The 20,393-nt window shown below is 44.9% G+C and overlaps 1 protein-coding gene across 1 annotated transcript in view; it reads right to left on the bottom strand.

The window, feature by feature from the left end:
- Positions 1 to 1,212: 1,212 nt before the first annotated feature.
- Positions 1,213 to 20,393, bottom strand: part of camsap2b (calmodulin regulated spectrin-associated protein family, member 2b) — a 32,194-nt gene continuing 13,013 nt past the window's right edge. The window contains exons 4-23 of the mRNA XM_071536840.1: positions 19,004 to 19,090; positions 16,883 to 16,915; positions 14,885 to 15,026; positions 13,354 to 13,493; positions 11,352 to 11,442; positions 11,104 to 11,208; positions 10,720 to 10,789; positions 10,296 to 10,583; positions 9,142 to 9,874; positions 8,820 to 8,966; positions 8,486 to 8,723; positions 8,184 to 8,367; positions 7,362 to 8,082; positions 6,208 to 6,344; positions 5,771 to 5,985; positions 5,577 to 5,676; positions 4,522 to 4,587; positions 3,642 to 3,757; positions 3,374 to 3,492; positions 1,213 to 3,257 (exon numbers count right to left, since the gene is read on the bottom strand). Of these exons, the coding sequence (XP_071392941.1) occupies positions 2,958 to 3,257; positions 3,374 to 3,492; positions 3,642 to 3,757; positions 4,522 to 4,587; positions 5,577 to 5,676; positions 5,771 to 5,985; positions 6,208 to 6,344; positions 7,362 to 8,082; positions 8,184 to 8,367; positions 8,486 to 8,723; positions 8,820 to 8,966; positions 9,142 to 9,874; positions 10,296 to 10,583; positions 10,720 to 10,789; positions 11,104 to 11,208; positions 11,352 to 11,442; positions 13,354 to 13,493; positions 14,885 to 15,026; positions 16,883 to 16,915; positions 19,004 to 19,090 (4,032 nt within the window). The 3' untranslated portion in view covers positions 1,213 to 2,957. The remainder of the gene's footprint in view (positions 3,258 to 3,373; positions 3,493 to 3,641; positions 3,758 to 4,521; positions 4,588 to 5,576; positions 5,677 to 5,770; positions 5,986 to 6,207; positions 6,345 to 7,361; positions 8,083 to 8,183; positions 8,368 to 8,485; positions 8,724 to 8,819; positions 8,967 to 9,141; positions 9,875 to 10,295; positions 10,584 to 10,719; positions 10,790 to 11,103; positions 11,209 to 11,351; positions 11,443 to 13,353; positions 13,494 to 14,884; positions 15,027 to 16,882; positions 16,916 to 19,003; positions 19,091 to 20,393) is intronic.

Below are 20,393 nucleotides of genomic sequence, written 5' to 3'. Positions count from 1 at the left end.
CCACCCAGGCACAGCTCAGCTTCTCCTCTGGAAACTTCACTGCTCATCATCATAAACACCAGAAGGTTTCATAAATAGGCCGTAGTGAAGTGGGATAAAAAATAGAAAAGTTTTCCCACGTCTTATCAATGTAGTCAGAGGTCTCAGTCGCAATGATGCATCATTCAGTGGCAATATGACAATAAAATAAACATATAGCAATCCATTGATCATTTTTTTGAGGAATACTATAGGCTACAAATTCAAAGCAAAACTATTAGTCCTCATAGGAATTATAATAATACCTGAGATTTAAAAAAAAATACCATAGTACGACGAAGTCACTATAAACTCACTATTGAGTACCACATACACACACTATATTTTATGGGAATATTATAGGAATATTATTGCGTTATTCTCGTTAGGGCAGAATAGGTAACATGGCTGGCATAACTACCATCAATTTGTTAAATGTGAAAAATAGTGAGCAACCCATTGCCGAAAAGAAGTATAGTAATCCTATCCTATAGTAAATTTTGAAAGGATAGCCACAGCAAAACTGAGAAATGTCACAGCTTGGCTACTATAGGTCAAAGAATTATACTACAGAAAATCCTTCAGTAATACCATAGGAGACAAAAAATATATGATAAAATAAGATAAGGCCACTCTAAACCCACCAAGTACCACAGTCACACTATAAGAATAATGCAGAAATATGGTGCTTTCTTTGATTTTTGAAAAGTCAAAACATTTTTGTTAAATATGGTCTATAGTAACAGGAGTGACAGTGAAGTTCATAATCTCATTAATTTATGCATTATGTAACATCAGTGATGGTGATAGATAATGACAATGACTAAAATGATGATAATGATGACATAAGTGCGTGTGTGGTCTTGCAGGGTATGAATGTCTGAGCTCTTGTGGTCTGATGTGGTAAAAGCCTTGTTTTACAGCTCAGTCTTAAACCCACATGATTCAGTACAGGCACTGTGATGATGATGATGATGATGATGATTATATTGGCCTAAGGTGCATATCTATATTGTTTATTTAGGTCTTTACAACGATAGTAAACAAGTAGTGAAAGTGTTGTCAAACTAGGATGGACGTTGCATTATTCATTCCAGTTTAAGACAATAAGACCATCATAATTATTAGCAGTAACTTGGAAGAATCAAGACAGGAATATTAAAAGAGACACCATGAGTACTGTTGATAGCTGGCATTTTAATAAAGCTCAAAGGAATAGAAAAACAACAAAAATTAACGAACACTTGAACATATTTAGTAAATTGAAAAGAAAAGGAATTCAGAGTTGGAAAAAAAAAAATAGTACGACTTATTGGATATACTTATTGGGTTTCATAATTCCATACTGAACTATAGCACAATAAAGCCTGAAGTAAGACTTCTGGCCCATCTCCCCACCATACACCATCCTTTCAACATACTTCCTTCTTCAATTGTGCTGCTTTGTCAACACCTCCAAATGGTAAACGTGGATACAAAAAATACCTCTATATGCCAAAATATATCTGTACAGCGTGAACACATAATAAAGGAACACATTAAAAAATGTAACACGAGTAAAAGTAAAATAACAAGCATGACAGTCCTGAAGTGGAAATATCTTTATGGTTCGACTCAACTACAGTGGATAGGGTCATGAAGTGCTATCATAGGTGAATTGACTCTTTTATTTACAATTGTGGAATACTTTCAGGGTAATCAGGATCTAATAGTTAAGACAATATCCACAATAAAGTGACATGTTGAATATTTGTAAGGTCCAACTGCTTTATGTCAACAGTGATTATTCAAATTATTCTTAGATTGCACAGACTGATGACACGGTGTGGGATTTCTGGCTATTCTACTACTGATGATAGTCTTATCAGTGATACTGTTGAGTGATCACACTTCACTTTTTGCATTTGTAGCACGATAAAAGGCCCCAGACAACGATATACTGATACGCGTACATGATAAATGACAAAAGCTACTCAAAAGCTACTAAAAGCTGACTCATTCATTTTGTATGGAATAGCCATTATATACAAACTCATTTAACTTATAGACATATAGTATATTATGTTTCTCTGAATAAAATCTCAAATGCCTTTTAAAAGATCTCCAAAGCATTATCAAAATGAAATAAATTAAAAGAGTCAGTTGCGGGTGCTTTCCAGAATTGGTCTGATGATACTCAATAAACAATCTCATCATCTTACACCGACGGAAAGTAATGGCAATCAACAACTGAGGTATTTTCCTCACTCTTCTTGGCACTTCACTATTCACACACACTACACAGATCTGAACTGTTCAGTTTTTCAGTCACATGGGAAAGCGTGCATGTGTAGCAGCAAATCTCTCATCCACACATGCTGCCTCTACCTGATTCCAGATCAGACCGTTCACCCTTCAGATGATTGGGGAGCGAGGGAGGGTAATCTGATCCCAGACCTGTGGTTACACACAACCTCTCTCCTGCATCACGACAGACTTTGCAACAGGCGCTTACATAATGACACTGACACTCACATTGCTTCCATATGACACAAAACAAGCATAAGGCCACACATGATCAACTTAGGGAAACCAAACTCTGCCTCTTTCAGAGGAGTGACATTCAGTGCTTCAGTGGTTCAACAAGGTAAGGCATTGGTCCGCCTATTCTTTTCTTTCTTTTTTTTTTTTGGCACACAAGAACATGGATACACATGCTGACAAGTACACACACGTGCCCCATTTAAATAGTCTAGGGTGTCACAGTCAGTTCTGTTTCATAACAACAATGTCCGTGAGGCCCTTTTGTTGTAGCTCGTGTGCTACATTCCAGTCGTGAATTATACCGGTGGGGCCGTGAGTCCCTTTAATGAAAAAAAACAATATCCACAAATTCTTCTATATCTACTCCAGAGCAGGGCAGAGAGTTATGTCCAAATCTCGCCCCGAGACATCTGGCACTACTTAGGCTGCAGTTTTTTGGGCGTCCCCTGCTTCTTGGTCTGCCACAGATGGCTGGCGATGGTGATGGCGTCCACGCTGGCGGACATGGTCTTCGCCGGGATGTGGCTGAACTGCTTCCTGTCCGAGTTGTACTTGTACAGGCCCTCGATCATCTTGGTGGTGATGCTCTTGGGTCCGATGCCGGCTAGCTTGGTGATCTCCTCGGTCTCGGGGCAGTAGGTGTACACAGACCTGAACTGGCAACCCGCGTCACGGAACAACACCAGGAAGTTATTGGCCTCCGACTTCTCCATTTCCTACAGCAGATAATGGAAAGAAATCATTGTTGAATGCAGAATATTAGCCTAAAGCGGGAAGAAATGTAAAGAAGAAATCACATAGAGACATATAGACACACAAACACAAAACATACATCAAGTATCTTGTTCTTCTGCCCTTCGTTGACTTTGCCAGCCAGGCAGCAGTGAGCCAGAGCGTTCTGGATGATGTGTTTGTTGGACTTGGCACTGGGCTCCTTGTATAGTTTGGGTCCTGGGGGAAAAACAACAGGCATGGGACTGCAATAGGACACATCTGCATTTGCCAATACTAGACTTTACTGTACAACAATGAAATAGTCTAGCATGTAGCTATGTAAACGCCCATTAACCATGGTGTATAACTGAGTGGAGAGTGTGTACCTGTATATTCAGCGTTGGAGGGAGTGGAGGAGGTGGTCGACTCATTCTCCCAGTCCTTCTCTCCGTTCCGACTTCCAGCCGATGGGCAGGAAGAAAAGCCTTCTGCAGAGTCTGGCCTAGAGATGACCGCATACAAACAAATGACACACACAGACGCAACAAAACACCCACAACAAACGCATAAACGAAGACACACACAAGCATGTACGAGGTATGAAAGCGTACACCCACAGATTGCAACAGAAACATGCACACACATAGATATTTAACACAGAGAGAGATCAAAACAAGGTCAGACGCTGTGACACAATTCTCCGAACCCTGCCTGTTCTCCTGCATCACATCATACATATTCCACAGAAGCTGTGCAGCGAGGGACAGAAAGAAAGGCATGTTCAGCCGAGCAGAGCAAAGTCCCAGTCCTGTCATTATGGCCGGGCTACAATGAGAGACAAGCTCAAGTAGTTCTGCGGGAAACGGCAAACACAGTGGTTAAAGCATAGAGCAGCCAGTATGGAGCAGTGAGCAAACAGCAGCCTGAGAGCAGCGCTACAGCAGACAGAGCGAGAGTAAAGAGCTGAAACTGAGGCAGACAGTAGAGAGTGAGTAGAAACAGCTCAGCCAGGCATGTATTGTGTAACTTAATGCAGAAGCAAGTACTACAATGAACTAAATGCTTTATTAAGATGGAATCTGTAAAGTAACTGTAGTCTTGACACGTCTGTCCATTTTATGCTATGGCATACCATGGTGTGTGTGTGTGTGTGTGTGTGTGTGTGTGTTAATGGATTGCAAGCTTGATCAGAGTTCTTATATGGAGCTATATCTACATGGAACTACATCTACTACAAGTAATCTACTTTTTGGCGTCCTTACTAACCTTCCCTTTCTCTCTTTGGGAGAGCTTAGAAAGAACGAGATATGGCCAGAAGCTACTTTATTGCCTCTGAGGGTCGCAAAAAAAATAGAATAAAATAGAGAGAGCCAGACAGAGAGAAAAAGAGAGAGAGGGATAAAAGAGGATCAAGATTCAGAGTTTAAGGCTCACAGGGAAATAAGGCAATTGTGAATGTTACAGTCATAGAACTCATTAATAATAAATAATAACCTTATCATCATTAGGCCCCATGAAATCAAAATCAGAGCTCGGTTTTATGATGTCTGGCTCTGACAGAAAGGAAATATGGACAGGAGTTCCAGAGTTTTGCAAGCTGAACTTTTGCATCACGTCGGTGACAATACAAGCCAACCAGTAGAAACCAATTATTTAACAGTACTACACACTATTTAACTGTGCGGAGTGAAGTCAGCTCTGGATTGCAGATCAATGTTGTGCTGAAACATCCCCACTAGACTGTTTGATATAATTAGAAAGAACAATAAAGAGGTGATGTTGATGTGACTTTGGGCGGAGAATGGGGAGCTAGTTGGATGAAAAATTTGAGGAAACTGAGCTGAAGTTTAGTTTTAAGTTTTAGTTTTGTATATAAACAGGATGCAGAGTATGAGCTTTCATCATGAACTCCAATTAGTTTAAATTACTGGAATCATTGTGCCTTTTTTATTTTTTTTTATTTCAAGCATTCTAGACAAACTAACAAAGCTTATATCAGGTACATTGTTCACCAACTCAAGAAAGTATTTTTTTTCATGGGGTCTTAAAAGTCTATAACCTGCCATTTGGTACTCAGTCTTTAACATTACAGTATTTCTTCTCATTACATTGTCCTCCTGACTGAGTAGTGTAGGTCTTTCTTTCTTGAGGTATATATTAGTCTAGCATGGTTAAATTCATAAAGAACAAAGCTGGAATAATTGCTTTCACTGTGTTTTTTTGGCTCTAGCTGCTAAATCAAAGGCAAGGTGGAGGGAAGACATCTAGAATTCAGCAAGGATCCTTAAAAGGTTTTTGCTCAGGCAGAGAGTGGGCCTTACCTGGTGGTCTTCTTGTTATCTGGCTTGTTGCTGTCGTTGTCAGCCAGGTTGAGCGAGGCCAAAGACACACTGGAGACGGAGAACCCTCGAGGACGCACCCCTGGACCACCACAACATACAGGACAAGCACGGATCAGTGTCTGTCACACAGTGATAAGGTGTGCGTGTGTGCATGTAGTGTGTGTGCTGCTTACCTGTTGCTCTCACAGGGGGTTTAGGGGACTCCATGACGTCCCTATGGATGGACTTGGGGCGTGGCTTCTTCTTGAGACTGCCAGGTCGGGGCTTGATGACATCATCCATGTCCTCCATCAGCTTGAGCTGCTTCCTCCTCAAATACTCGTGCTTGATGTAGTCTCTCCTCGCCTTCTCGTCATCCTTCTTCTGCTGCTCCTCCTCTGCTTTCAACCTGGAGGGGGAGACAAAGATTAGATCCAATAAGGCGGAGCTAGACAAAATTATGTTGGCTGGTGTTTGAACTTTTTGAAAGAAGAGTGATCACACACAGACACACAGAGACACATTCCTACAACCTGCTACAGCATTCTCTGGATTATTGCTATAAGCCAGGGAATAGTTCAGTATTGGAGTTGGCAATCAGACAGACAGAAAGTGAGAAAGACAGACTGACCGCGCAGCTTCCCTCTTCTGCTCCTGGTCCAGCTCCTGCTGTTGCTTCCTCTCCTGAGTCTCCTTCTCCCTCCTCAGCCTCTTCTCCAGCAGAGCTGCCCTCTTTGCCGCCATGTCCTCCTCCCCTTTCACATCATCCTGGTGGTGGGTGGGATGGGTGGGCAACAGACAACTCCGTAGGTCAGAAATATATATATATATATATGTATAGACATTTAGATTGCATCTTTATAATTATTAATTCCAAGACAAGAACACGCTGGCAATTTGTCAATGAATGTTTAACTTAATTAATTACTGCATAGTGTATGCAGTTAGGACAAATAAGGCCAGAATGTGATGTATTTGTGTCATCTGTCACTTCAAAAATCATGTCAAATGTATGATGGGAGGAGATGCTGACCTCCTGATGATTATGTGACCCATTTTAACTGGCAATAGTTTTATATTTGTATTAAGCAGCATTTAAGGAATGTACATATTTTATAGCCTTATCTCAAATGTGGGTATTAGTGGTATTGCAGCACGACAATCACCTTGTATCAACAAAGCTCTGAGCTCCCTCTTTAATGAAGCAATACAGCATAGTGCAGCAATCTTCTGTTCTACCATGGGTCTGTGTGCTGGCTCGTCTTTTGGCCTAGATACACTACGGTCCTTGATCAACTCATGGTTCAGGAGGCACAACACTGCACATGTTGTGCCGGGCACACACAGCATGAATATCTCTCTGCTGCTGCTACCCACTTACAGCCCCATAAAGCTATATGGATGTATTATTAATGAGCATTTCATGAACTGCGCAATTAGTTGTGATTACACATTCTATTATAATGCTAAAAAAAACATGTCTGATATTGTTACAAATGGGGAAGTCTCAGTCTCAAAAAAATCCCCTCCAGTGTGCTTCAAAAGCACTGGAGAGCTAATAAAATATGGCAATAGAAAGCAGCCGACAGGTGCCGTAAAGTTTTGTGTCAATAGCACAACACAATTTATTTCACCATTAAATATTTAGAGAAACTACTACAGTTACCGTTGACACTAAAAAGACAGAAATACACTATTTTCTCTATAAATTCCAGTTAATTGTGTGACTGTAAATATTCTCCTATACATAAAAACTGATGTTCAGGTTCTGTAGCTCCAACATACCTTGTAAAAGAATCCACAGCACATCTTCTGATCCTCTAAGATGTCTCCTCCTGCCTCTCCCTCTCCTGCCGCCTCCTGACCCCGGCCATCTGGAGGCTTCAGCCCAGACAGAGGCACTTCCACCAGATCACTCCTGCCCTGGGGGTCCTCCTGGGGTTCTGCCTTTACCCGGCTGCCACCGGCCCCCTGGATCTCAGACACCGGCTGACGCAGCACCTCTGACGACCTCGTCTGTCTGACCTCCCCCTTCATCTTTGCCGGCTCTGTCTCTCTCCTCCCCTCCTGTCTCTCATCCTCCTTGTCTTTGGCTGGTTCTTTAGGGGACTGAGGAGTGCCAGCACTCTTCTTTGCCTCTTCCTTGCCCTTATTCTTTTCTTGGTTGTCCCGGGTCTGGCTCGCCACGGGCCCCTCATCGTGGCCCAGGTAGGCAAACGAGCTGAGCTGGGTCTGGCTGGGGGTGAAACGCCTCAGTCTGGGTAGACTGTCCACTGAGGTGGGGGTGTTGAGCATCCGGCTGAAGGGGGTGACCTTCAGATCGTTTGGCCGCGGGGTCCGGGGCGTCCTGGCATGGAAAGAGGCTGGCCGGCGTTTAATGCCAGCAGGGGAGTGATGGGGAGCGCGGGGTGAGCCGGACGAGGACAGGATGGGAGACAAGGAGCCCACTGAGCCTCGGCCTGATCCCCGGCCTGCTACACTGCTGCTACGCAACTCACGAAGCTGCCTGTGGGGAAAGAGAACCACATGGACATGTAAGCGCTCGCATGGTGAGGGTAAAATCAACCATACAATGTCATTACAGATGCTGGATTTCATTAGTGATACCTGTGTGGGGATGGAGCAGGAGGAGGTATGACCCAGGCTTGTTGCTGCTGATCTCTCATGGCCATGATCTTCTCCTGCTGCTGGGCCAGACGCTGCATTTCGGTCTGCAGGAAGCCCAGCGATGTGTTCAGCCTCTCAATGGAGCGTGTGTATTCTCCAAGGTCGATTTCTCCTGGAGCCACACCTATTCCACCACATTAGATAGACTGGTCAATCAATCCATTAACCATTTAATCAGCATCATCCACAACGTCTAAATTCTGTTTCTGCATTCTGTTTTCCATATGTTCTGAGTTACCCACCTCCACCATCTTCACAGGGGGACTTGGGAGCTGCTCCGTCTGGCTTGCACCTCTCTGCTCGCCCCATGCTGCCCTCGCTGGTTTCCTTGGAGGATGTGAGGTGAGGTGGCTCTGGGGAAGGTGTTCCTGCTCCCCCTGGGCTGGGGCTGAGGGGGGCAGTGACTCCTTTCCTCCTCACTACATTCAGAAAGGCTGTTCTGCCCATCCTCTGGCGATGGCGAGTGAAAGCTGCTTCCACCTGGAACGTGGAGAGACGAATATGACGTGGACATTCATATCTTAAGCTGTACTACTGACTATCTATCTATCCATCCATCCCTCCATCCCTGCCTACCTTCTTCTTCTGGGCTTCGATGGCTCTGCGTTTCTCCTCCAGCTTCATCTTCAGGTGTACCATCTCGGAGGCCAGCAGGTGGGAGGGGTCTCTTGGGGAAGGGGTGACTGGAGAAGGAGATGTGATTGGCAAAGGGGGACCAGAGACCTAGAGGTGGAAAGATGGGTGACATTAGAAATTAGAATTCTGTGTCAACCTGCTTTGAGCTTACACAGAAATTCCTTTTACTCTAAAATCATTCTCTGCAAAAAGAAAGTTCTAAGAGTTTCAACAAAGGCAACGCTGGTTTGAGGGAATGAGCGAGACAGAGTACATTACCAACCTCAGAAGAAATGGGTCTTGTAGGGTGTGTATACGGCATGTTGAGCTCTGAACTCTCCGGCGTGGTTCCTCCACTGCTCCTTCCTTCCAGCTTCCTGAACTTCTGCTCTGCGAAGCTGGTCATCCGGACCATGCCGCCTCCGGACCCGCCGGAGGAGGAGACGGGGCTGACTGTGTGCGATCTGGGGAGTGTGGGCACCGAACTGGGACAAGGGCTGCTCCTCTCGCCCCCTTCTCCCCTCTCGCCCCCAGGGTTAGTGTCACCAGCCTCTCCCTTTCCTCCCTCTTGGCCAGCCCGCTCCCTCTCCACCCTCTCAGGCAGAGGGCACGACCTGGTCATGGCCTCACAGTCTGGGTCTATATCTGAATAGTCTCTCAGAGAGGAGGAGTCCTCATCCAAGCTTTGGATGTCCTCTGTCCTCACGTGGATGCCCGTGTCCACCTCGTCCGTGGAGACAGAGTTGGGGTCGTGGTCGTTCAACTGGGCTTTCGCCAAACCCGGGTCGTCTCCTTGACCGTCGGGCCCTGGAGGCTCTGGAGGCTCCGCGCCGTGGAGGAAGAAGCCATTGTCTCCGTCCCCCAGGCCCAAGCTGGCATGGGGCCTTTCTGTGTCGTGGATAATCTTCAGGGCCTCCTCGATGCTCGGAGGGGTTGACGGGCTGATGTGGCCGCTGTGGTTACCATGGTGATTGCTGGGATCGTGGTTGCTGTCTGGGAGGACTCCATTGGAATACCTAGGGAGATGTCTGGATAAATGGACTGATGGTTGATTCAACTGATAACATACACTACCAGTCAACAGTTTGGACGCACCTGATTGAATGTACTATATTCTTCATTATCTTAAAGCCATTTTGATCTAAAGGCTTATGCTTAAATGCTTGAAATTAGTTTTTTAGACAAATATATATAGTGATAATAATAAAATAAATACTGATGCCTATGTATGAATTTCTTTCCAAAGCCTTTGCCTTTCCATCAAAGCAAAGTGTGGCTACTTTAAAGAATCTAATATATAAAATAGTTTTAGGATTTGTTTAACACTTTTTGGTCACTGCATAATTCACTTTTGACTGGTAGTGTAGACATTTAGTGGATAAGTAATATGTGGCATTATTCAGAAATCAGAACATGCCACATCCCACGCTACTGTACCTGCTTTGGTTCTTGATTGAGAATGTGTTGTTCCGTCCCAGGGGCTTGTGGGAGGTGAAGTCCTCGTCCTCCTCTGGTATGTGTTTGCTCCCACTCTGGCCATTTACATTGACAGGCATGAGGGAGACATGGCGCTTCATGCCTCCTCGTGGTGCATAGTGAACTTTGAACCCAAGGCCGTCGGTGCTGGCGGAGCGAGTCATACCGCGGAGGGCGGGACCCCCGCCGGGCGGCATGGCCGGGTCTCCATCCAGTGGAATCTCAAAGGAGATTCCCCGAGAGGAGGAGCTGAAGGAGAAGAAAGTCTGTTAGTTTAAATCAGGATCAATTTCACTGGGACACAACAGATCTCCTCAGAATGGTATGTGGATGAATGTCACCTACTCTAGTAGGATAACTTAAGCTGTGGATTTCGGGTACTCACCGTTTCTCTTTGGGCCATGTTCCAACACAGCCATCCACATAGGACATGGAGGTGGATCTCTTCATCACACCTATTACAGACACAGAGACAGAGTGGTTTACTTGACTTTTCTAAAATGGATATCCATTTTTGAAAAAATTTGGTAGCTGAAATTAGTCGGGCAATATTTGAAAAACATAAATCTCATAACAATTTTAAATCCCTTATTTTATCGGTCAGGTTGACTAGAAAGTGACATAAGTGAGTTTGTCCATATTCTGCTTTAACCTTTATAGATTTCAACACATACAAAATATCCAAATATTTGTTTGGACCACCGCTGAATATTCAACCATTGGGAAAATGGACTTGTGCATGTCCCTAATTGATAACAGGTACTGTCACCTTCAGTAGGGAGGCTCTCTGGGCTGTCAGGTCTGTCTGCATAGCTCTGTTTGACTGGGCTGGACACAGGAGCCATATTTCTACAGGATGAGACGGGCTCACAGGCTGCAGAGGGAAACATACATAGAATATGACATGCATTCAATATCCAGCAGGAATCTGGAGTTCATTATTAGATTAAACAATTAGCCTGTTGATACTGTCAAATTATCATCATCATCATCATCATCATAGTCCTTGTACCGTACCGTGTGGGTCGAAGACTCTGGGCTGTACAAACGAGGGTTTTACCACTTCAAACCACCAGAAGAGCTCAGCCATAAACACCAGGTAGTTACTCTGCAAGACCACACACACACACACACACACACACACACCGTTGTAATTTTCACTATTGTCATTAAGTCAGTAGTTGTATTAGTCTCTTTGCAGTTGTAGGCACAGCTCCTTTCCCCCAGGTGTCTCTGTAGAAATGCTAGATGAGCTGCAACATTATGCTGTGCTGTGACAGATCAACAAGGTCATGGCCTAGCAACTGTTGCTAGGTAACTGGCTCAAGGTGTGCGCCTGTGAGTGTGGATGTTTCACTGTCTGAGTTATTTAATGTCAAAACCAAACCCTCTTGAAAACTGCCAAAAACACCATCTGGAGTATAGTTTAAATATGTCGCATATTCACACACGGATGCACCAAGTTGTGAGTAACCCAGATCCATGGTAAATACATTAATTAAATAAACAGAAAGGCTCCGGAGACCTCCACAGATGATTTCATCTGTAGGAAACCTTTTCAGCAAGACATACAGACCGGTTTCTTCCCTCTCCAACAGAGATACAGTGAGGACAGCAAACAAAGGCTGAGTTTTCTATTCTTCTAAACTGCTTCTGTGCTTTTCCTCAAAGTGGATCTTCACTTTGGAACATCGTGAACTGCTCATAAACAATATTTCTTTTCATCAAATATTCAATGAATGGACACATGCGTGCAAGCACACACACACACACACACACTTGTTGGGATTCAGTGGGAGGTAGGCCTATGGTGAATGGGCACGGCGCCAGAGCCTTTGGCTGCTCTTCATGAGCAGTGTTCTCATTCTCCTTCCTTCCTTTGCCTATTGTAGCACTATCCAGTCAACACACACACACACACACACACACACACACGATACACACCATATTGTGAGTAAGGAAGGCAGAGAGAAAGATGGGGAGAAAGAGACAAGAGGGAGAAATAGAGAGCAAAGAGTGTAGAAGTGTGAAAAACTTCTGTTGTGTTGAAGAATGGAAAGTCCCTGTCGGACCGGACCGTGACTAGAATCCGAATGTTTCTGCCCACGCTCTCCGCATACTGTTTACCCACACTGGCTGTAGGAGGAGTCCACTAGTGCTGCTTCTAGTGTCTGGATGGCACAGAGATCCTCTATAAACTGGCTGCTTCGCATTGTACAGCAAGTCTCCCAGTTAGTCAGAAACAAATGCGTGTGAATAGGAGAATCTCTGCCTCAGGACTGAAATAATTTTCCAGTTGTGTTTGTGGGTGAATCAGCAGTTGTGTTATGCTCAAATGTTCACAGATCCCTGTGTCTGATAAAAACAGCAGTGATGTGAAGGGAGAGAACAAGAGAGGCAGGGGGAGATGGGACAGGACTGCGAATCTCCTCTGAGCTGCCTCTGTCCTCTGTCTGAGAGGGGAGGTTTGACCCGGAGGGTACCGTCTGTGCTAGATACACACACACACACACACACACACACACACACACACACACACACACACACACACACACACACACACACACACACACACACACACACACACACACACACACACACACACACACACACACACACACACACACACACACAGACTCTCACACTCATTTAACTTGGCAGCAAAGCAATACTCACTGTAGCAAAATGAACTTCATGTCCCCACTAATACATCAACACACGCACACGCACACACACACACACACACACACAACCCCCTTGAGTGCTGAGCCCCCTCCGCACACATTCACTCTTAAAACCCTCCTTGCGTGACTCATTTTTGACCATCTATAATTTCCCACCCCGAACTTTCCTCATTCCCAATCCCCCTCTCTTTTCTCTCTTTCTCCCACCAAATCCACAACATAAAACAGTACACTTTCAACTTCCTCCTCCATTCGAGCCCTTTGGCCCGGGCAATATCCTACACCCCCCTCCCCAAGTCTTCACCCCTGCACCCCCCCCACCCACCCTCTCCTACCTTTATAGATGCGTGTGCATAGAGCATGTCCTCCAGGCTGAAGTGGCAGCAGTGGTTCAGGCTGTCCCTGCAGAACTCCTGCACCAGCTGCAGGTTGTACAGACTGTCAGCCAGTGACATGGTCTCCTTCAGGCAGATATCTGCACAGCCGGGGGAGGGGTCACACACAAACAAACAAACGCACACACGCGCACACACACACACAAGGGAGGGGTGAAACAAAAGACCAGACAGGAAGGCATGGGAAAGATAAGACATAATTTAGCTTAAAAAAAGAGACCCAGAAGAGAACAAATTGCTTAAATTGTCCCACTTGTATTTGTACCATTATAGCTGATTTGGATCACTCAAAATTATTTCCACAATTCATGACACACCTCTTCAACTCCTTATAGGGGAATATTTAGGATACAGAGCCCCTGCTGCCATGTTAAGGACAGCCCAGGATGCATTAGGATGTCTGACAAGAGGGACTAGACCAGCGGTGGGCAACCATGCGCCTTAGACCAAGAATATGTAGGTTTTCATTCCAATTAAGCACTAAAGCAGCCGATTTCACTGAAACGATGTCATACTTTACAGTACATCTTTAGGGTTTTCAGAATAAACAGAGCTGCCAGTGAACAGACCGAAGTGCGGCTCCCTTCCACAGCTGGCTCCCATGTGTGTGAACTCGCTCTGAACTACATTCAACCCCACAGAGTCTCAGAGCACCGAGGCGAGAGCTGTTTATCTTTGAAATAACAACGGCTAACTTCTCCTCTAACGGTTCTCTGTCACACACCCCTCGTGACCAATCACAACCCAGACCAGGGCATTTTTAGAACGGAGGGCGCGGGCGAGCTGAGAGGAAACAAGCCTTTGTTTCTCTCTGTCTCTCTGTCTCTCTCTCCCTCCACCACTTCTGCCCTCCCTCCCCTTTGCCTCTTGGGTTTAAGTTTTAAGTCATCATCCCCTACATCATCCTCTATTTCTATCATTAACAGTAAATACAGAGAGTCAGTAATGGTCCTTAATCTCTTGATCGCGTTGTTGGTTGAGATTACGATTAAATTTAGCCCATTGATGCCAATAAAACACTTAATCCTATACTGACCATGATGCTGCCAAAGACTGATTATTTGCTTTGATCTGTCTGTACTTATATAGGGTTATATAATTTCATTTACTTACTTTCCAATGTATTTTCATATAGCAAAAAATCTGCAGGCAGCAGAGGAAAAGGGCAAATGTATTATAAATAAGTTCTTTGTTTGAAGCACCCTATTAAAATGTATGGCAGTAGTGACGGGTGTAGCAGCAGAAGACATACTGAGAGTCTAAACTGAGAGTTTAGACTGAAAAACATTGTGGTTAGCTCCTTGTATTCCCCATCTCACCTATTTCTGAGTGCATAACAGAACTGAATGCTCTCTGGTATGTATTCTTTGTGTGTCTACTTTTTGAAATCATTAAAAGAAGAAGAGGGTGTGGCTAGTGAGGGCGAGTGGGTGTGGTTATGGGTTGAGGGGCTGGCTTCAGGCGGCCCCACCTTCCAGTCTGACGGCCTGCGGGCAGTAGAAGTGCAGCAGGGCGGTCAGGGCACAGCCGTCTGTGTTGTCCTTCAGCAGGTTGTCCACCAGGGGGAGTGAGGGAGCGCTCCTCTGCTGGGCAAGCTCCCTCCTGTAGCGAGCCTGAAACCATGGCAACGGCACACAGACATCACCATCATACGCCTATATGTGTCATCGGAGTGGATTTGTACAGTACAGTAGGCTCCTCATTCACACACCCAGTAAGTGTTAGTGCAAACACACTCACTCTGACATACTCACACAGTGCATACAATTCATGCGCCAGTGCACAGACACATACACACAAACACACTCACGCCCACATACACACACGCACACACACACACACACACACACACACACACACAGACACACACACAGACACACACACATACACACACACACACACACACGGATCAGTGTTAAGTTGAGGAATTTCAAGCATAGGATGGGCTTCAGACTCAACTGAAATGATGTGGATTGAATTAATCATGCAATCAATCACACTTTGGGATAAAAGGCATTGACAATTATAATCTTAACCCATTTAAATGGACAAAAAGAAGCAATCATATAACACTTCATCTCTATTCTGTTCTCTTGGAATGTACTCTTGCATTTCTTATGAGTGTTTAGCTCTCTGGAATGAGAGGGGAACAAAATGCAAGTGAGTGGTTTGCACCACAACAGTATTATAAATGTTGTGTACAATGCAGTGGCATCAAGGCAGTCTAAAGTTCCTCTGTGGTGTTGTAACAGGCAATGCGGGTGATTTAGACTTTAATAATATGCTGTGTTAGGACGACATCTATTCTGACTTCAGGTTCATGTCTCTCCAGGCCTATAAAAACCCACAGATACAGCACTGCTACATATGTCTACAAGGCTTAGTGCTCCCAGTTTGCCCATAAACACACAGGAGTGGTGTCATGTCTGCATTTTACAACAGATACAAGGAAAGCTGCAATCACAGCAGCTCTCAATGTCTGTGACAACCTCACTAGTGTCTGAGAGACGAGGTCTTGTCTTTGTGTGGAAAAAGTTGCATTTGAATTATATAAAAAGGTCGAGGCCATTGACCGTACTCCCACAGCGGCCATTTTGAACTTATGTCACAACAGGAAACTCTACCCAGAAGATTGGCATAGTGCATGGAAACAGTGGCAGACGCCAGACAAACCAGATCGAACAAGAGTGGACCAAAAAAAGGGATGTTAGCTAGCCTACGAGCTAGTTAGCTAGTATCCCTGATACAGGACCCTTTGGTCCCTATGTTGTCTCTTCCAAAGCAATACGACCAAATGGGTCGCTTTATTAGAGCTAGTTAGCTAGTAGCTAGTTACTTTGGCTTGATTTCGGTAACTAGCTATAGTGGGCCATTACCTTAAAATGTGAACCTATGGGGTGTCCTGGTGACTGAGTAGTCTGAGGCACATACCATGTAACCACAACATCCTTGGTTCAAACCAGGACCTTGTCACACATCATCCCCCTCACTCTCCCACTCTTGCCTGTCTCTTTCTACTGTGACCTGTCCAATCAAGGCAAAAAGTGCCCAAAACAAATCATCTTAAAATGTGTACCTATATCCCTCTGGATTATTGAGATCTATTTGTTTCTACTGTATGTTTTTCAGTGAGAAATCTGTGAAATGATATGTTTGCCTGATTCCCGACATTCTATGCATCTTGGTACAACATGCCATAACTGGGCTACTTGTTCTTCCCTTCCAGGTAGAGTTTCCCACCTCGAGTGTGATGTAAGTTCAAAATGGCCACAGAGGGAATGAGGTCAATTCATTTGCTTCCTAGGAATAAGGGGGGGGTTGGTTGATCAGACCAATGCATGATGGGACTAAGGCCACATGCACCAACAAACAAGGGAACCAGGGAAGGTGAGGGGTATGATGGGTTTGGGATTAGAGAGGGAGGAGGTAGTGGAGGTTGGTGAAGGGGTGTTCGAATGGATGGACTTACAGGTAAAAGTCTCCAGTACCATTTGCCAGAAGACTTGATGGTGGATGATGATTGGACGACAACGGGAGAGAGTGGGACAGGCGTTAGGCCGACAGCAGGCTACTGGGTTATGTTTCTAGATCTGGGACTGGGGAAAAACTCCTCTCTAGCATTGACTAAGCTAGACTAAGCATATAAAATTATTTTATCATTGTTGAAGTTACAATGGAGTCTGTTTTTCGTAACTTTTGACACAGTCGCATGTGAAGACACACTCATTCACACCGTATCCACAAAAATGCTGAGCAACATGCACTTAGTCATCAGACCATGGTTAAAGATTTTCTCGCACTGTCTCAGAATAGGCTTGGTTGTACTACTGAGAAGTGGATTGTTAGTTTGTGTTCAGCCATCAGTGTGTGTGTGGTCGCGTTTTTGTGTGCGGTTATATGTGTGTGTGTGTGTATGTGCAAGCGCGTGTGGGCATGTGTGTGCATGTGTGGGTGAAATTATCTCCTCACACTATGCCCTATTCAGTGAATGGACTTCTGTTGAGCCTGATAATGCAGAGAGAGAGCAGGAGCTAAAGCAGCTGACTGACAGTATATCCCCCGTCTTCACTACACCCTTAAAGGACTCTCTTCTTTCCCAGTTGAAGCTTGTCGTTTTTGCCTTTGAAAGAAGCTGTGTGTGTGTGTGTCTGTCTGTGTGTGTTTGTGTGTGTGTGTGTGTGTGTGTGTGTGCGCATAATAGGTCACACACCCCCTGTGTATTATCAGCTTACAGAGCGATCGCAGATAGGCAGCGATTTCTCTCACTACACCAGAACACACTGAGACAAACGCACACAGACACTGGGTGGGAGGAAATTTGCCAAGAAACTCCCACAGAAGATAAAAGGTCCCTTCTAAACTGATTTAGCCACTCATGACATTCTGCAGCTCTTTGAAGAGAAAACTAATTTTGTCCCGTATTAGGGAACAGGGTTACACTCTTGTCACATGATACAGTCATTTTACAACCTGTTGCATGTAAACAGTTTATTCTACAATAGTGTGTTGTAGACTCAGCGCTAATCAATGAGGAAGCTTAGCTAACCAGCCAGCTGTAGGGTATCTTTGATCAGAAACCACACAGGTTTACTCTGTGGTGGTAATGACTTGGCTATTTACGCATACAGTTGACAGAATTCGAATCAATGTGTACTTCAATGTGACTTGTTATTGAATTGCAGGAAGTTCATTCACCTATTCCTAGTTGTAACGGTTGTTTTTTATATGGTGTACACACACATATAATATTCATTTTTCCCTATTTTAACCTCTATCCTTTCATCATAGTGTTGGAACGCCGACCCTAGGCGGGGGTCATGACCTGACGAGGCACTGTGCCGTAGCTTTATAGTTAAGTGAGTGGAAGAGGACTACAGCCGACTGCTGTGTCTTCTTTGTCCCCCATCAGTCCGGAGCGGAGCTGATGACCGACTCGCTCCGCCACACGGGCCTTATATAACCCCTCAGTCTGCAGAATGACAGCACTGTCTCTGTCTGTCACTGCCTCTCTGCTGCTGTGTCTGTCCCTCTCCCTGTCTGCCACTGCCGCTCTCGATGGTTGTCATTTCTTCTCTCTTTCCCCGCTGTTTGATAATCAGCCGTACTGTACTCTGCACTCCTTTCTCACTTGTTCCGACTCATTTTCTCTCTTTCCCCCGTCTCTGTCTATCGCCCTTTCTCTCTTCCTCCGTCCCACACATATCTCTGTCTCCTCCAACAGCAGTGTTGCGTCTCTTGCCAACATTTCTCTGCAGCTGGTATGAGACTGAGCTCATCTGTTCCTCTGATTTGCAGGGGAGTTGTGTGTGCTGTGTTGTGTGTGTGTACATACTGTATGTGTGTGTGTGTGTGTGTGCGTGCCTTGAGTGCATACACATGTGTTTAAGCCTATGAGTGAGACTGAGAAATATTTACAGAGAGAGAGAATAAGACAAAGAACAGAAAAAGAATACAAGCACCACTGTGCTTCTGTTTGAGTTAGTTTGCACAGGGGAGGCAGACAGGGCATCACCAAATCCCTGCTGTTAAACCTTTCACACCTTGTCATATGGGAGTCTGTGTGTGAGTGTGTGTGTGTGTCTGCTCTTACCTTTTGTGTTGTGGTGTTGGAGTCTTGGCAGGAGGCCTCTCTCAGCTTTTGCTCCTCCACAAGGATGTCCCTTAGGTGCTCATTCACCTGGAGAGGGAGAGAGGACAGAGAGAGAGAGAGAGAGAGAGAGAGAGAGAGAGAGAGAGAGAGAGAGAGAGAGAGAGAGAGAGAGATTACTTTGGTTCAAATTTCAGAGAAGTATTTGGTGCACACTGAGAGAATGAATGGAGAGGCTGTGTGTTAGACAGAGGAGAGTGATAGAGAGAGAGCGCGAAAGAGACAGAGAGAGAGAGAGAGAGAGAGAGAGAGAGAGAGAGAGAGAGAGAGTAGACAGACTAGAACATGAGAACTTGAAACACCACACGCATCAAAGAAAAACTTTTCACCACCTCCACTTATTAGTGAGTGGCACAAAACATCACTGTAACTTAATATGTGGCACTCTTCTGGCTTCCTGCTGGAGCACAATATATAAACATCTTAAAAGCAAATGAGATTACTGATAGTATTGTTTCCTGAAAAAGCACTCTTCTTTTACTACCATTACTGTTCCTCTGTCTTCAAAGGGTCTATACAAACAGTGATGTAACACTTTGGCCTGAGGACACACATAGTCAATTCAGCTAATCCCAGCCATGGCATGCAATGCCTAAGAGCTACAGACAGAGACAGCCACCCCTGTGTGTTTTTATGTGTGTGTGCATGTGTGTGTAAGGGAGTACTGCATGTGTATCCGCCTGTCCTTGGCCTGCAGCAGGGAGCAGGAAGCACATGAGCTTCTGCACTGAGGAATGTCAACAAACTCAGCTAGGAACCAACATGTGGCATGTTTTGTGGGGGACACTACTGGCTGTGACTCTAGATCATATGAACATGAGCATGACTGCTTCATGCCAAGCTGGGACTTATTTTATTATTTCAAAATAAGTTTAATCAGGTCAACATCGTTTTTTGGGATAACTGCGTCATATTTACACAAAAATCAAATTTCCAGCAAGGTCAGTGAAAGCAACTTCAAGTGGCTAAGTAATCTCTCTCAGATGAGGAGGGAAAGTAAGGATGCAATCTCACAGATTTACTGCCCTCTTGGAGCTTACAGCACGCAGAGACCTCAACATTGTATGAGTGAGGACTGACTTTACCCTCCCAATCCCGTTTTGGCAGAGCAGAGGAGGTCAGGTTGAGCCTGACCTGCTGGTCAGCTCTTGGTAATCTCTCTGACATGATTACATGTGGATGGTGCCAGTTCTTCTGGGATGGAGGTAGTTCTCTTGACGATACTTTGGATTTGAACCAGCTATGGAGGATCTGAGAGCTGACAAGCTTCCCTGCACCTCTCATATTTTCTGTATCCAGAGCAAACAAAGAACTGTGTGTCATGTGAAAGACC

The sequence above is a fragment of the Centroberyx affinis genome, unplaced genomic scaffold, assembly GCF_046629955.1.
Source record: "Centroberyx affinis isolate AG114_WGS23_722 - 3 ecotype Tasmania unplaced genomic scaffold, CSIRO-AGI_Caff_v1 ptg002950l_1, whole genome shotgun sequence".
NCBI classification, from domain to species: Eukaryota; Metazoa; Chordata; class Actinopteri; order Beryciformes; family Berycidae; genus Centroberyx; species Centroberyx affinis.
This window is presented reverse-complemented; position numbering and strand designations above follow the sequence as displayed.